A 15,140-nucleotide genomic window follows, 5' to 3' on the forward strand; every position below is an offset into this window, starting at 1 on the left:
CAGCGAAGGGGAAGGAGGTGAGTACACGCAGCTGAGGAGGGGGAAGCACCTACCATTTAGATCAGCTTAGGCTGTCTCAGAGCTGCAGCCGACTGTCCCACAAAACTGCAAGTAGAAGGGAATCTCTGCATTCATAACCCCTCTTCCCCCACAAGAAGAATGCCCTAGCACCTCTTCAGCAATATTACTTCCATTCCCCAACTCCTTCTTCCTCCAATAACCTTCAAAAAGTGAATCAAGTGGGCAGACTAATGGGATGCTTAGAGAACTGGTGAAATCCGACTCCCTAAGCCAATGTTTGCGTGACCAGCAGAAGTAACAACATGAATTACTTTCCCTAGTCGTATCAAAATAAAATAAACTTCAGAGTTTATTTCATTTCAAAATTAAACATGAAAATAAGGAACCGTACAGTGCTACTGAGAAGGGTTAGTACTTTGAGAATAAATGTTTGGTTTGAAAACTACTTTACCTACAGACTAGACATTTTTCCCTGCTGGATGTGATCTCCTATCCAGCAAAGACTGGCTCTCACCAGTATACGTGCTTCATATGCTGCACCTATTAATGGGGTATTTTCATAAGCTTTTTAGGCCTGGAATTCTGGACCTGACTTCACTAGCTCTTGTTACACTGAAACAGGACCTTATTTCGAGTACACCGGAGCAAAGTCAATGGGACATTGCAGAACAACGTATTACATGCAGCAAGGAAAACTTACAGCATCCAGCCCTGTGATTAATAATGTCTAATTAATGTTTACAGTACAGCAACCTCAGGTCAAGGCTCAAACTGGAGTTCAAACTACTGCAGTCTTAGGTTTTATCTGGCTTTTTCAAAAAGATGGCTTTATGATAGGATAAATATAACTGTTGTTTATTCTGTTCAAGCTGCTTTTAGAAGTAGCTTACAGCACTTAAATGTCTTGCAGAGTCATCACGAAAATTTTCAAGCCAAAGCATAAAATACGTTTCTCTGTTCTTTGCTAGGCTGATTAATGACGGGAAAACAGATGGTGTTTACACATTTGTCAAAACTAAACTAAACTCCCGAAACTATCACCAACAAAACACTTCTACTGAATGATCTGGAGGGTAGATTTTGCAATTCTGCATCAACATATCTCTCCAGAAAGCTTTAGTTATGCAACCAATGACTTTCTGGTCTCTTGCCCACAACTATTATTCTTTCCATCTCTTCCCTGTCCCTTAAACATCTCAGTCCCACTCCCTTAACTTAGCCACTCCTCATCTCCTTATTCAGCTGTTAGTCTCTCCTCTCAAACAGCCATTCTCCAGTCTTCACTTATTGCTACCAGTGTCAAACAGCCATTCTCCAGTCTTCACTTATTGCTACCAGTGTTTCTCCTGATAGTCGTAGATGCCCCATCCTTTTCAGTCTCCTTGCTCTTGAAGTATCTTCTGCTGCATTTTCTGTTTTTCCTGAAGTCTCCTTTCCCCCGTGACTTCCAATCATCTTCTCTTTTTTACCCGACAACCGAATACCTGTCCTGATATTCCTAACTTCTTTCCACTTGGCCTCAGCTCCTCATCCTACTTTTGCCAGTCTCAGGTCTCTCATTCACATTCTAGCTCCCTCGGTATTCTCTCTCCACCCATTGTCAGTCTCCTTATTGGTTCCCTTCTCAAGCTAACTTCAGTCTTTTCCGTTTCTTCATCGAATATTTCAGTATACTTCAGAACTGAACATGAGCGTATGCATCACCAAACGTTCCCAAATTCAGGAGTACATTGGTTAATGTGAAGATGTCCGAATTGCACCTAAAAACATGGGTTGGCAGGACAAAAAACAGCATGCAGAAATGGGTCTTTTGTGGCAATAGTGACATAAGCAAATCTGGAGGTATGCTGCCAACTGTAAAACACCTAATCCTTGCACTTCTGGAAGTGCCATATGATACTATGGAGCTGGCCTTGGCTACAGACTGAGACATAGCTTGTACTTCACTCTGGAAAAGCATAAGCATTGCTCTGAAAAGAAGTTAGGAGGAATAACTATCAGGCAAGTGAAATATTTATATTTCTTACATTAGAAGTCATCACAATCTGTCTTCTAGCATTTTTCCACATCATCTGGCTACAACCTTATTAGTACTTTACACAGCTGTTGCACAGAAGTGTAATATTATTATGGAAGTTACACACAGAAATATCCAACTCTCTGACCCTAAAAGGTTACAATAACTTAAGTTAGGTGCATATTTTAATATGCGATAGTAAACAAAATGGAATTGAACATTTTTTTAAACATAGCAGCCTTAACATTCTGCAGGTTTTCTTCTTTGCTGTCAAAAAACCAGAAACCTAACAGCCACCCAACTCTCCCTCCTTTGTCCATAACCACTTAAGTTAATAATTCTCTATTCTTTATGTGACCATCAACAAGAGAATTGAGGGAAAAATAAACTGATTGACAAACTTCAGGAAATAAATAAGTGCCATCTCCCTGTAAATAAGAGTGTATTTAAAAGTAAAAGCAAAACCTCTTTAAAAGTTTGCAAATAGTATAGTAGAGAAGTACTTATTACAAGTGACCTATCAAAGCACTTAAATATGAACATGACGTTCCCCTGATTTCATATGGTTAACAGTGAGTGCACGATCAAGCACTTCACTGGATTTTAGCTAGAAAATTCAATGCTGCAAAAGACTGAGCACTATTCCACTGACACGAACACGCACGTGAAACTTTTAGGTAAAACTTCCTACTGCTAGCGTTCTACTGAATGTCAACATATTACTCAAAATCATAACTTTCTTACACTAAACTGTATCTTTGTTAATTTAAATAGGCAATTTTTATTAAAGCAGTACTTGGAAAAATGAAAAATAAAAAATATTGTTCAAGAGGAAAAATCCTCAAGAGAAAACACTAAGAACGACAGTGATGAAAAGGACAGAGATGGAGAAAGTTCCAATTAATACCCTTTGGAGAAGCAAGACTTTCCTGAATTTCCTGTTGAAAAGTCAATTAGCAGCAATATTCACATCCTTCATTCCGCACTGGATCAGGAAGTGGACCTACAGTTCTAAACAAAGCTCAGGCAAGACTGAGAGCTACTTGCTGCTGTAGTTGAGTGCTTAATTTGGGCTGTACGTATTTTACGGTCTTTACGACTACCATACCTGTTGTTACCATTAATGTCTCCAGAGTTTCTTTATACTGGAAAAATAAAAAATCAAACAAAAGAAAGCCCCTATCGTAGCAGTCACACAAATCACTGGTGGTATAGCTGAGGACTGTACAGTATTTTTCTGTGATGCATATTTTTCAATAGCACAAGATATTAATGTTTAAATTTCATCACAAGTGAAATTAGGTGGGGTAGAAGAGAAGAAAGGGAGGCAATATTCCCTCCCCCTCAGCGTGACCCAAAGCAATGTATGCTCCAGGTCCTCTGGAGTAGCAGCTGTATCACTTCACCATCTTCCTTCCTTTCCTTCCTTACCTTCCTACCACCTACACTGTGGCTGCAAGGGTAAGAAAGAAGAATATACAGAAAAAACACACAAAACTGGTCAGTAAATAACAGCAATTTCTAGCAGATGAGCAGGATGTGATTCATCTGACAGAAGGCAGGCATTTACATCTGAACTATTCAGCACCAGTTGATTTAATGGTGGACGAGAGGAGCAGAAGGAATGCATTTCTATGGCGTAGTTCTAAAATACACAACTAAATAGGTCAGATTTACCTTAAAGTTTAGAAATGGGCAACCTTAAAGTTGCCAATTTCTCTCTACTGGCCACAAAACCAATGTAAGGGGACACAATCAGATGCAGACATCTAAATTTATATCACTATATGAAGGATTCATCATGTTTAAATTGATAACGTGCTTTCCTTTTTTCATCGTGATGAATCAGACACAGATGTTTTCCTTTGATATTCCTCTACTCCCCAGTACTTTTAAATATATTTAAATGAAAACATAGGCCTACTTATTATTCACATACATTAAGACAATCCAATGCACGAATGAGGGAAACTCACAGATGAAGACCAGTTAGCTTGAAACTGAACCTGAATAGGACAGAATTTCTGCAAATAGCCTACAAAGCACCAAAACTGCATTCTAAAGAACCGGAGCTATGATGCAGCCACGTTAACAGGTAGACAAGTCAAGCATTCCAGGCTGATGCTAAGCTTTACAGAATGTCTCCCATGAACTTAGAAGCAGCATGCTTGACTGCACGGGCTGGGTAGGAGATTCCACCACATCTCAGACCACGGCCTGCTCTTCACGCAAGACAACATAGAGGGAAACTTACCCTCTCCTGGGAGCAGGCTTATCAGGGCAGATCTGATATCATACAGTAAATTCACATATAGAAACTAAACTTTAGATCTAAATAGAAAGTATATTTTTTTAAATGAATAACGTATTTAAAACAAGTTAAAAAACACACACACACACACGAGCAAAACAAAAAAAGAACCGCTACATTATGTACCAATTTTTTTTTTAACCCAACAGCTTCTTTCTTATCCAACAATAGAATCAGGAAAAATGAATTATGCATGACAAGTATTGGTGACATTATATGATGTACTACCAATAGGAGTTCAGGGAGGAAGAAGAAAATAAGTACCATGGAACCAAAGTAGTGACATACGAATAGGCATAGAGAAGCACATTAAAACATATTCACGTTATGTACTTGTCTTTGTGAAAATCTGGCTCTTTAGATTAATAAAGACCAGAGATTACTTGCATATCTAAAAAGTTTAAAATTTCAATGTCATTTATACAGAAGGTATTATAAGCATAAACTGTTAAATATATAAATATAACCTTTATACCAGACTATTTAACTTAAACTTTCCAATGTGTTTTATAAGCAGTAATATACTATACTACTCTCCCTACTACTCTCTCTCCTGAAAATTAAGAGAATTCCAGCAAAATAGGATTTCTAAAATGTCAAGTATTATGAAGCAGTCTGCTGTACATAACACTTTTTGAAAGGCGATAGCAAAAACATTTCACTGGCACAAGGTCAGTCAATTCTGAGAACATAGGAGCTTCTATTTTTATCTTTTCATTTCTACATCATTCAGTGCTTTAACGTAACATTAGCATTAGAATTTCATCTGGAAACAATCTTTACAGACACGCTAAATTTTTATTTGATGACAATGATTCTTCAAATGGACATTCACTTCAAGGATTCTACTTTATAGCTGTCACTTGTTCTGTTACTTGCAGTTTGCTTTATTTTTCCATAGTGAAATCACCGTTATTGTTGTACTTGTCAGCATAATAGTCTGAGTCAAAGCTTACAGACAGGTCTGGAGGACTCACATAAACGTTTCCGTTGTCTACGGTAACTTTATGAATCCTTTGTTTCACTCCTTTTGATTGCCACCGTGGTGTTGGTGATGGTTCCATAGGGTTTATGGCTTGATATAATCCTTCTCCTGTTTCCAAAGTAATTTTATACTTATGCCAAGGACAAATAATACATGGTTGACCATTGAGATCCTGAAAATAAAAATGAAAACAAACAAAAAAACAAACAAAAAAGGGAGAAAAAGTGAGCCACTGACTTCTGACTCTTCCTCTCCTTGGAAAATATTTTATGCCAAAAGATATGCCTAGTGATTTACCTGTACTGCACTGCACTGTTCATGCAGGAATATAAAGTTTGATTTCTAAGAGCACCATTGTTTTAGTAGCGAACTGGACTGGTGATTCATTTGGTGCTGGAGAACTGTGTCCAAGAGGTGCACAGTATCAGCCCTTCCTTCCAACGTTCATAGTACGACTGCCTTATAATAATATTCTACCATTACGGGATGCATCCATACAGCAAAGGGAATCAGATTCTAACCCCATTTCTCCCTTCATTTAAGCTTCATGAGATAAAAACATGTATAAAATGTCATCTTAAATAGGGTGAGAGGCAATGCTATTCTTACAAAACTACCTGTTTCTTTCAACATAACGTTCTGATAAAAGTATTCAAAAATGCATTAGAAGATTTCATTATTCATGCACTGTTTTTATTATGCTTACATACCTCTATTTCTCCAAGATGTAAAGGACCTCCTGCATCTAAAACATGGTAGAAAATGATATTAAGTTATGTAACAAATTTTATACGTAATTGTTACAACATCAAGATCATATGTGCAAATATCTTACGGTAGCAGCGAGCGTCCATAGCATAAAATTTCCCTTCGTGGTAGAAAACAACGACTTCTCTGTCATTGACCTTAGTGGTTATTCTTTGGGACTTTTTAATGTCATCTTCTTTACCAACATATACAGGTGCATCAGGCTCCGTTTCAACTGTTCCTTTGCCTGAGCTGTGCAAATCCATGTCCTTAAAATGCAAAAAATTCAAAAAGACACCTTATAAAACAATTCGTGTTTGGATTTCTACATATAGAATGGATGCCTTAGTCACAGAGAAGCCACTAGCCATCTAACGTGTAACACGAAAGAAACAGAAGTTTTCATAAAAGATTATCAATATGCACATGAAACAAAGCACAGGAGTTTGATAACAGTGTTTAGCCAATGTGTTCATTAACAGAACTGGGAGTGGGAATGCTGACTGTTGCAAACTGATGCCTGAGGCAGAGAAAGATAAATTCTAAATCTCTATTTATTTACTCTACACTTTAATCACCGTCTTCTCTCAAAATCTATATACAAACAAACACAAAGATGCTAAATGCAAAATACAGCATTTGCTGTAAATGCAAAAATTAGCACTTGCATCTAAATCCAATATTGTTTAAATAATATTACAACTAGAAATACAAACTGATACAAGTTGATAAAAAAGTAAAAACATTGCCTGCAAAAGGGAAAAAAACCTGTCCAGCGAGACGCTTTATCCATACGAGCTTTTTAGCAAATGTATTCTGCTTTTTCCTTCTTCTCCCTATTTACTTCAAATGTCTGACACAGGCTCTCTCTTTCAATAGGGGGCATAAGTAGGTCTCCCTCTTTTAGCACAAAACCTATATGAAAGTCTTATCTTCGAGACTTTTAATCTTCCTCTCAAATTTGGTTACAATTAGCTGCTGCGTTCCAGTTACCTTAGAACTCCTCATAGGCACATAGCATGTTCATAGCACAACCACATTATCCTCACTTCCTCAGAAAGTCAGGCTAAAAAAAATCTTGGTACACATTGAGAATAAAGAGGAACCGCAGGCAGACATAATGAAGTTGCAAAGAGGGTTAAGAGTTACAAAGAGTTGTATAACTTCTCAGTCACACAGCTAGCCATACAGTACCTTAGATCCACACCAGATCACAACAGAGATGAGAAAACACACGAAGAAATGAAGGCTCAGAATAATGATTTCCAACATTGGCTCTCTTCAGTATTCCTACCACAGCTAGGCCTGCTTTGTTCACACGCGTAGCAGCTTTTATCAAAGTGCTTCTTTTTGTGAAAAGCTTTTTTTTGTGAGATAGCGGGGCTGGCCCTAATAGCATAAAAAAAGCAGGCTTTTCACAAGGCTCAGCTTGGCTGGAGTGATCTGTGCCAGGACTGATAAAGCAGAGAAGATCTGGGACTGCCCTGATAACAGACCAGCACAGCTCCAAGTTCGATTTACTGCGTTTCTCTTTATAAGCAACACTCCATGACTGCCTCCCATCAAGTGGGTCACATGAATTTAAAACCACGTTTATAAGTCATTTATTACCCTCCCATGAGTATTCATGCTCAACAACCACATGTTTCCTAATAAGATGTTATACCAAGAAGACTGGGATAACACCATGGTATTTTCAAGGCCAGTTGTTTTTTGATTTATGCATGATCAGCTCTAAGTACAGATTCTTTGCACTCCAGATACAGGTGCTCTACCAAATCCTGCCTACAAAGCAAAATGTCACAGTTTTCAGACTTACAGAACTGCCTGATAAAACATTCACATTTTTCTTATTTTCTTTAGAAAATAAGCATAGCATGTAGCAATCTAATCATGAGAGCTGGAATAGGAAACTCCCAATTTTTACTATCACCTTTTGACTAACTCTGTGTATAAACTTCCCAGATCAGCCAAAATCTTAAAATACGGGTGCTTGTAGTTAGAAACATTCTTGTGAAGACAGCAATCAGAAATTATATATGTAGATAGGCAGATAGATAGATACAGATATGTCCTGACCAGTATTAAAATAACACTTAGCACCAAATCTCCTGTTCATTTAGTGAAGACATTTCTACAGCCAGCCCACATTTGTATACATATATTATACAACTGCCCAACACTGAAACCCGGCTGAGATTGTTAGCGTCTTGTGCATCCCATATTTATTAACTGGAATAAGTAACAATAGCAAACTGCTTCGTTTTACAGGTAGACTGAGATGTAAACACTTCCATGTTTATCTATAATCAACCGTTTAAGAGCAGCCCCAGCAAAAGCAGGTCCTACAGAACAAAGCCCTCAAGGCAATGTGTACTTGTTAACACAGTACTGAGTTTAAGAAAAAGCACTGGCAGAAGACTGCCTTCCCTTAGGAAAGACAACTAATTAAAGACTCAATAACAAGAAAAGCCTGCAACTAAACTCTTTTACTGCAGTTCTGCTGTTGGCCACTTTCTCATTCACTTTCTCATCCATGAAGTGGAAACATACTTGCAAAGCATTAACAAAAAAAGAGGAGAGATTTCAAACCAAAACAGTCCAGTAGACACTGAAAGCCCAGAAGGAGGCAGCGGCTTCTTGCCTACAGCACCCTTCCCAGTCTGGGAGAGGTTGGGATGGGCAGGGGAACCTTATGGAAGAGAAGTCCGATAGCCCTCCAAGCCGGTTTTCATTTTACATGCTTTTCCACTTTTCCAGCAGGCAACTCTCAGCCCCTGGTGTGATGCTATTTCTGCAGCACTGCCTCTTGTGGCAGGAACCTACTGTAACAAAGATGGGCTGTTGCTTTCCTCCCATTCCTGAAACAGCGAAAGACTGGCATTAGGCCCTTATCATAGAATTTCTGAGCTAGTAAACAGTCACCTATTAAAAGCACATGAAATTGGCATTTTATTTGTTTGCCCTCTTAGAGCTCCTTGGAAAGTGTAGTTTCCATTGCATGCTACGTAAGGGGAACTAAAAATCCATTTTGCTCGACTGCTTTGTTTCCAGGTCACTAGCCAAGCTAAAATCCCTCTGTTTAAACAAGACTCATAAGGTACAACTGTCGGCGCAAGCCTCTCAGACCTCACTGCATCCCAGCAGAGCGGAAGCGCAAGACCCAGAGCGCGTCCTGCCAATAATCCCGGGACTACTGAGGGGAAGAGGAGCACAGGTGCTCGGAAACAGGGTACAGCCCAAACCAAACCTTCCCCCTGCTTCAAGCCCCGCCGGCAGGCCCGGGCTGGCTCGGTGGCACTGGGCTCGCTGGACGCGCCTCGCCCGGGCAGGCCGACAGCGCCAGGAACAGCCAGTTTCTCTTCCCGGCTCTGACGAAACGCGGTTAACCAAACACCAGAAAATCCCCAAACATTCCCTTTCCCCGCAGCCTGCCCGGCGGGCCCTAGCAAGGCTCCGGGAAACGCCTGACCACTCCACGCCCTCCCGCTGGCACGCCGCGACGGAGGGAGGGAAGGAGGGAGGAAGGAGACGGTGGCGGGCAGCACCGCCGCCGCACTTTCCTCCCGGCCGCGGCGCGGCGCCAGGGGGCTGCCCCGCCGCCGCCGCCCGCCCGCGCGCGGCCACGGGGGCCGGCGCGCGCCCTGCGGCCGTTGCCGCTGCCCCGCCCCCCGCGCGCCTCCCACACCTACCGAGCCGCTGCCCGCCTCGGGGCGAGCGGGAGCGAGACTACAGCTCCCGGCGGGCACTGCGGGCCGCCCCCCCGCGCGCCGGGGGCGTAACGGCCGCGCCGCGCGCTCCGCCTCAGCCTCAGCGGGCGGGGCCGCGCCACAGGGCGCGAGGGCTCAGCCGGCCGTGCTGCCCCGCGGCCCGCCGCAGCCTGCCGCGCTCCGGGGTCGGCTCGGGCTCCGGCTTCGCCGGCGTCGAGGCTGGTCCGGCGGCTAAGGCGGGCGGTGTGTTTTTCGCGGGCGTCTTTTCACGCTGAGAATACGCGTGAAATCACAGCCGTCGTCCCGTGGCTTTCCGTATAAATTCGGCATCTCCTGCGGTAATCATCGAGCCTGAAAAGCAGCTCCGCTCCGGTGCAGTAAGGTACAGCACAGCTGGAGCAGCGCAGCCCCCTCCCACAGCCGACCTGATCCTGCCAGGAAGGCAGCCGCGTTCAACTGCACGGAAACGTTGCACCCTTGGACCTAACCGCGGCGGCAACAGAAATACGTAGTCCTGTGTTCTGGGGCAGCACACTCTGAATAATCTTAGCATAATTAGAAGAACAGGCATCATCAGGTAGCGTAGAGTAAGTGTTGGGGTCAATATGACAGTCCCTTTCCTTAGGACATTGGGCCAGCAAGAGTAGCTTTCTTTTTTCTCCGTAGTGCCCCAGATGTGTAGTTGTCTATCTTCAAAAGCATGTGGTTTTAGAACACTGAATACATACAATAATATGTTCGAGAAGCGAGGGATGCGTGGAGCCACTAATAAAAATGTAAATGTAATAATTGTTTTTTTCCCAGGTCACCGAGTTATCAACGTGTGGCACACTAAGCACAGCTTCATTCCTGGAATTAGCAAAACGGATAAAATCCTATCTGCCAATTGAGATAAACGTATTTAAAAAAGACAAAATATCCCTAAGCTACTTAGTTATCAAAATATGGCAAAGAAAGCACAACTTAATTCCTGGAATTAACCTAAGTTAAAACTGTATCTACCAACTGAATTAAAAAATTTTTGATCAAAAAGAGGAAGGTTATCCTCCCCCCTAAACTTTAGGTGGATTTCCTGTTAGTTCCATTTTTCTTAATATTTTCTTAAGAGCTTGGCTTCCTCAGTGCATTCTGAGTCACGTTATCTGATGCTGGATGGAGGCGTCCCTGCATCCAAGTGCCATCTGGTGGAAATTACGATAAAAGGGAGTTGGTGTAGCAGAAGGATTCATCCTGTGGATCAAAACACAGTTCATTTCATGAGTGGTAATTCATTAATGTAAGCTTTGCTAATTCCTTCTCTATTCTTCGAAATATGCCGGGGGGGCGGGGGGGGGGGGAAGAAACTACTGCCAAGTGCCGCTGGCGCGTCTGATCGCTGCCTCCCGCAGACTAGGGTGTTAACCGCACACCGCGCCCGTGCAACAGGATGCTGTCTGGCAAGCGGGCTCCGCGCACAGCCTTCGCCTCGCTTTGTTCCGAACAGAACAAGACGCGGCACGGCTGTCGCTTGCGCCGATGTGGTTAGCACCTCCGCGCCGCGCCGCGCCGCGCAGCCAGGCGGCGGCCCGCCGCCGCGGGACGGGGCACGGGGCGCCGGCTGCCGCGTAGCATCTCGGAGGCGCGGATTACGCCCTTGCAGGTACGTGGAGAAAATACCGGGGCTGGAGGCTGGGGAGAGCACGGGGGCTGGGTGGCGGCCGGCGACGGCGCGGCCCGGGCCGAGGGGGCGGCCGGGTGGCCGCCGCGGTGCCCGGCCCGCGGGCGCGGGGCGCCGCCTGAGCGCGGCTCCGAGGTAGGACGGCGGCAGCTCCCGGGCGTGGGGGAGGCGGTCGCCGGCGGGGAGGCGCGCTGCCCGCGGGGGTGCGCAGCCCCCTCCCCGTGCGCCCCATGACGGGCTGAGCCCCTATATAGGCTCGCGGAGCGCCGCCGCCGCGCGCTGCCCCTGCCGCCCGAGAAAGTTTGTGCCCGGCGGCGGCGCCGCGCCCGCACGGACCGGGGCTCCGGGACCGCCCGGCGCAGCACCTCTCCTCCTCCTCCTCCTCCTCCTCCTCCTCCTCCTCCTTGCCCGCTGGGACTTTGCGGGAGCCATGGAAGACCCCTTCAGCCCGAGCAGCCTGGCAGCCGTGCCCAACCTCTCCAGCGTCCCGGAGCCGGGGGGCAGCCTCAACCTCTCCGCCCCCGGGGGGCAGTGGCCGCTGCCCAGCCGGCGGGCGCGGGCGGCGTCGGCGGGCGCCGTGCTGCTGCTGGCGCTGGTGGGCAACTGCCTGGTGCTGCGCCGGCTCTGCTGCTGCCGCTGCGGCCGGGGCCGGCGGCGGCGGCGCAAGATGGACTTCCTCATCGCCCACCTGGCGCTGGCCGACCTCTGCGGCTGCGGGCTGGCGCTGCTGCCGCGCCTGGCGGCCGAGCTGCGCGGCCCGGGCTGGCCGCCGGGGGCCGCCGCCTGCCGCCTGCTGCCGCTGCTGCAGGGCTGCGGCCCGCTGGCCTCGGCCCACGTCCTGGTGCTGCTGGCGCTGGAGCGGCACCACGCGGTGCGGCGCCCGGCGCGGCCGCCGCTGCCCGCCCGCGGCCTCGCCGCCCTGGGCTGGCTGCTGGCGCCGCTGCTGGCCCTGCCGCAGGCCTTCGTCTTCCGCCCGGCGCCGCGCCCCGGCGGCCCGCGCTGCCGCAGCGTCTTCGAGGAGCTGCCGCGCTGGCACGGCCTGGCCTACGCCGCCTACCGGGCCGCCACCGGCTTCGTGGCGCCCGCCTGCCTGCTCTGCTGGGCCTACGGCCGCATCGTGCTCGCCGTCTGGGCCGCCCGCGGACACAAGGCGGCGGGGAGCGGGCGGCATCGCCTGGGGCCGGCGGCCGGGGCCGGCGGCTGCGGGATGCCCCGCGCGCGGGCGCGGACGCTGCAGCTGACGCTGGTGCTGATCGCGCTGTTCGCGCTGTGCCGCCTGCCGCGCTGCGCGCTGGAGCTCGGCCTCGCCTCGGCGCCCGCCCGGCCCGGCGCCCGCGGCCCACGCGAGGCGCTGGCGGCGCTGGGCATCGTGGCGGCGGCCAACAGCGCCCTCAACCCCTTCGCCTACCTGCTCTTCCAGAGCCACCGGCCCTGGGCGCGCCGCCTTCAGCGAGGCCTCTGCGGGACCGGGCCCGGCGCCGCCTGCTGCTGCCCCGGCCTCGAGGCAGAGCCGCGGCACCGGGCGACCCACCGCGCCCTGCACCGGCCCCGCCGCCGCCCCTGCGCCGACCCGGCGCCGCCCACCGCCCCTGGGGCCGCCATCCCAGAGCCCAGCGACCCCGGGACTGACATCTTGGGACTGGACACCGCTGGGCACGCCACCGCCGGCTCCAGCATCTCAGGGTCCGCCGACCCCAGGACCGCCATCTCAGGGCCGGCCATCCCTGGGCACGCCGCTGCTGGCTCTGCCATCTCAGGGTCCGCCGACCCCGGGGCTGCCATCTCGGGGCCGGCCATCCCTGGGCACGCTACCGCTGGCTCCAGCATCTCAGGGTCCGCCGACCCCAGGGCTGCTATCTTGGGGCCGGCCATCCCTGGGCACGCCACCGCCGGCTCCAGCATCTCAGGGTCCGCCAACCCTGGGACCGCCATCTCGGGGCTGGCCATCCCTGGGCACGCCACCGCCGGCTCCAGCATCTCAGGGTCCGCCAACCCTGGGACCGCCATCTCGGGGCCGGCCATCCCTGGGCACGCCACCGCCGGCTCCAGCATCTCAGGGCCTGCTGACCCTGGGACCGCCATCTCGGGGCCAGCCATCCCTGGGCACGCCGCTGCTGGCTCTGCCATCTCAGGGTCCGCCGACCCCAGGACCGCCATCTCGGGGCCGGCCATCCCTGGGCACGCCGCTGCTGGCTCTGCCATCTCAGGGTCCGCCGACCCCGGGGCTGCCATCTCGGGGCCGGCCATCCCTGGGCACGCTACCGCTGGCTCCAGCATCTCAGGGTCCGCCGACCCCAGGGCCGCTATCTTGGGGCCGGCCATCCCTGGGCACGCCACCGCCGGCTCCAGCATCTCAGGGTCCGCCAACCCTGGGACCGCCATCTCGGGGCTGGCCATCCCTGGGCACGCCACCGCCGGCTCCAGCATCTCAGGGTCCGCCAACCCTGGGACCGCCATCTCGGGGCCGGCCATCCCTGGGCACGCCACCGCCGGCTCCAGCATCTCAGGGCCTGCTGACCCTGGGACCGCCATCTCGGGGCCAGCCATCCCTGGGCACGCCGCTGCTGGCTCTGCCATCTCAGGGTCCGCCGACCCCGGGGCTGCCATCTTGGGGCCGGCCATCCCTGGGCACGCTACCGCCGGCTCCAGCATCTCAGGGTCCGCCGACCCCAGGGCCGCTATCTCGGGGCCGGCCGCCCCGCTACCGGGCGACGCCGGCTCGGCCGCCCTCGGGCATGCCACGCAGCGGTCAGGCCCCGCCGGTGAGAGCCGCTGCTAGCCGGGTCCTGCCAGCGAGCCCTGGGGGCGGATGCTGCCAAGCAGCAGTGCCCCACGGCCCTCCCCGGCTCACTGCCGCCCCTTTGACGGATACCCAGCAGGGCGCCCCAGCGGCGCCTCCTCCTGCGGCCTGGCTCTGCATGTGGGAGAGGCCCGGCCAGGCTTTGCATGGCACCCCACTGGTGGGGTGGCCCCGGCCCCAGCCCCAGCCTTGACCCCAGCCCGGTGTTTTTCTAATGCCCCAGGTACTGCGTGGTACGCGGGAGGTGTAAATGTGGGGACGTCGGCAGGGAATCCTCCGGGCAGGATGAGAATGAAAAGGGTCAGGATGGGAGTGTGCAATGAAAAGCGTTTTATCTACGGTATAGTTGTGCCTGTGTTCCTTTAGCATTGACTGTTTTGAAGGGGTTATTTATTTATTTATTTATTTATTTTTTACTGGTTTGGTGCGTACTCGTGTCAAGTGCTTTCAGAGGAGTAGAATCGGCAGGTTGGCTGTTGTTGCAAACTGCCCGAGTGTGGTTCATCTTCAAAGTCCTACCGTTTGTAAGCTTTACAAAGCCCTCTGAATATTTTGGTCGTACTTTGTGAATTTGTGATACCTCATTTGTAAATAAAACCGATCAGGATCCCAAGGAATGACTGTTTTTTGTTTAAAACCATTGCAAAGCATGGATGTGACCCTTTTTTGTTTCGGGCAGGCTGGTGGAAATTCCTGCTCATTAGCTCATTATCTGTGCAGACTGAGTGGGGGGCTGGAGGGGTACACTGCAATGGCAGGTATGTACATGCACATGTTCCTGTACAGAACATACCCTGCCTTACAGCAGAAGTCTTCTAAAATATTCTTAGATTTACTCCTGTCTGCCCTGTTTTAAAGAGGAGCAATCAAGGAATACTATACTCAGACCATT

General features: G+C 49.5%; 2 protein-coding genes and 1 long non-coding RNA gene across 9 annotated transcripts; 2 read left to right on the top strand and 1 right to left on the bottom strand.

Annotated features, from left to right (window-relative positions):
• Window positions 1–828: 828 nt before the first annotated feature.
• On the bottom strand, window positions 829–9,881 carry RFESD (Rieske Fe-S domain containing). 7 transcript variants are annotated; one of them, XM_068925712.1, is made up of 5 exons: window positions 9,774–9,796; window positions 7,276–8,942; window positions 6,170–6,350; window positions 6,045–6,079; window positions 2,018–5,506 (listed from the first exon to the last, which is right to left on the bottom strand). In XM_068925712.1, exons 2-5 carry the CDS (start codon window positions 7,351–7,353, stop codon window positions 5,237–5,239), a joined length of 564 nt encoding a protein of 187 aa, XP_068781813.1. In that variant the 5' UTR covers window positions 7,354–8,942; window positions 9,774–9,796; the 3' UTR covers window positions 2,018–5,236. The 7 variants fall into 7 exon arrangements, with proteins under 7 accessions (XP_068781815.1, XP_068781813.1, XP_068781814.1 ...); XM_068925713.1 differs by having other exon boundaries at window positions 4,366–5,506; window positions 8,908–8,942; window positions 9,774–9,830; XM_068925716.1 differs by having other exon boundaries at window positions 4,366–5,506; window positions 8,674–8,942; window positions 9,774–9,812.
• Window positions 9,882–9,896: 15 nt separating this feature from the next.
• On the top strand, window positions 9,897–11,251 carry LOC138064182 (uncharacterized). The gene is made up of 3 exons (XR_011137477.1): window positions 9,897–10,173; window positions 10,596–11,067; window positions 11,180–11,251. It is a non-coding gene; the product is annotated as an uncharacterized lncRNA (long non-coding RNA).
• Window positions 11,252–11,306: 55 nt separating this feature from the next.
• On the top strand, window positions 11,307–14,865 carry LOC138064330 (apomucin-like). Its single transcript, XM_068926372.1, has 3 exons — window positions 11,307–11,311; window positions 11,349–11,430; window positions 12,869–14,865. Exons 1-3 carry the CDS (start codon window positions 11,307–11,309, stop codon window positions 14,225–14,227), a joined length of 1,446 nt encoding a protein of 481 aa, XP_068782473.1. The 3' UTR covers window positions 14,228–14,865.
• The last annotated feature ends 275 nt before the right edge of the window (window positions 14,866–15,140 follow it).

Source organism: Struthio camelus, chromosome W, assembly GCF_040807025.1.
Source record: "Struthio camelus isolate bStrCam1 chromosome W, bStrCam1.hap1, whole genome shotgun sequence".
Taxonomy (NCBI): Eukaryota; Metazoa; Chordata; class Aves; order Struthioniformes; family Struthionidae; genus Struthio; species Struthio camelus.

What these genes read in the sequence shown, in the direction of transcription:
- RFESD (XM_068925712.1), bottom strand. Translation starts at nt 7,353, where the DNA reads ATGTTGGAAATCATTATTCTGAGCCTTCATTTCTTCGTGTGTTTTCTC. An exon ending in TATGGACGCTCGCTGCTACC is followed by an intron (nt 6,080 to 6,169) that starts GTAAGATATTTG and finishes ACCATGTTTTAG; the next exon opens with ATGCAGGAGGTCCTTTACAT. An exon ending in TACATCTTGGAGAAATAGAG is followed by an intron (nt 5,507 to 6,044) that starts GTATGTAAGCAT and finishes TTTTATTTTCAG; the next exon opens with GATCTCAATGGTCAACCATG.
- LOC138064330 (XM_068926372.1), top strand. An exon ending in CGCGGATTACGCCCTTGCAG is followed by an intron (nt 11,431 to 12,868) that starts GTACGTGGAGAA and finishes CTGCTCTTCCAG; the next exon opens with AGCCACCGGCCCTGGGCGCG.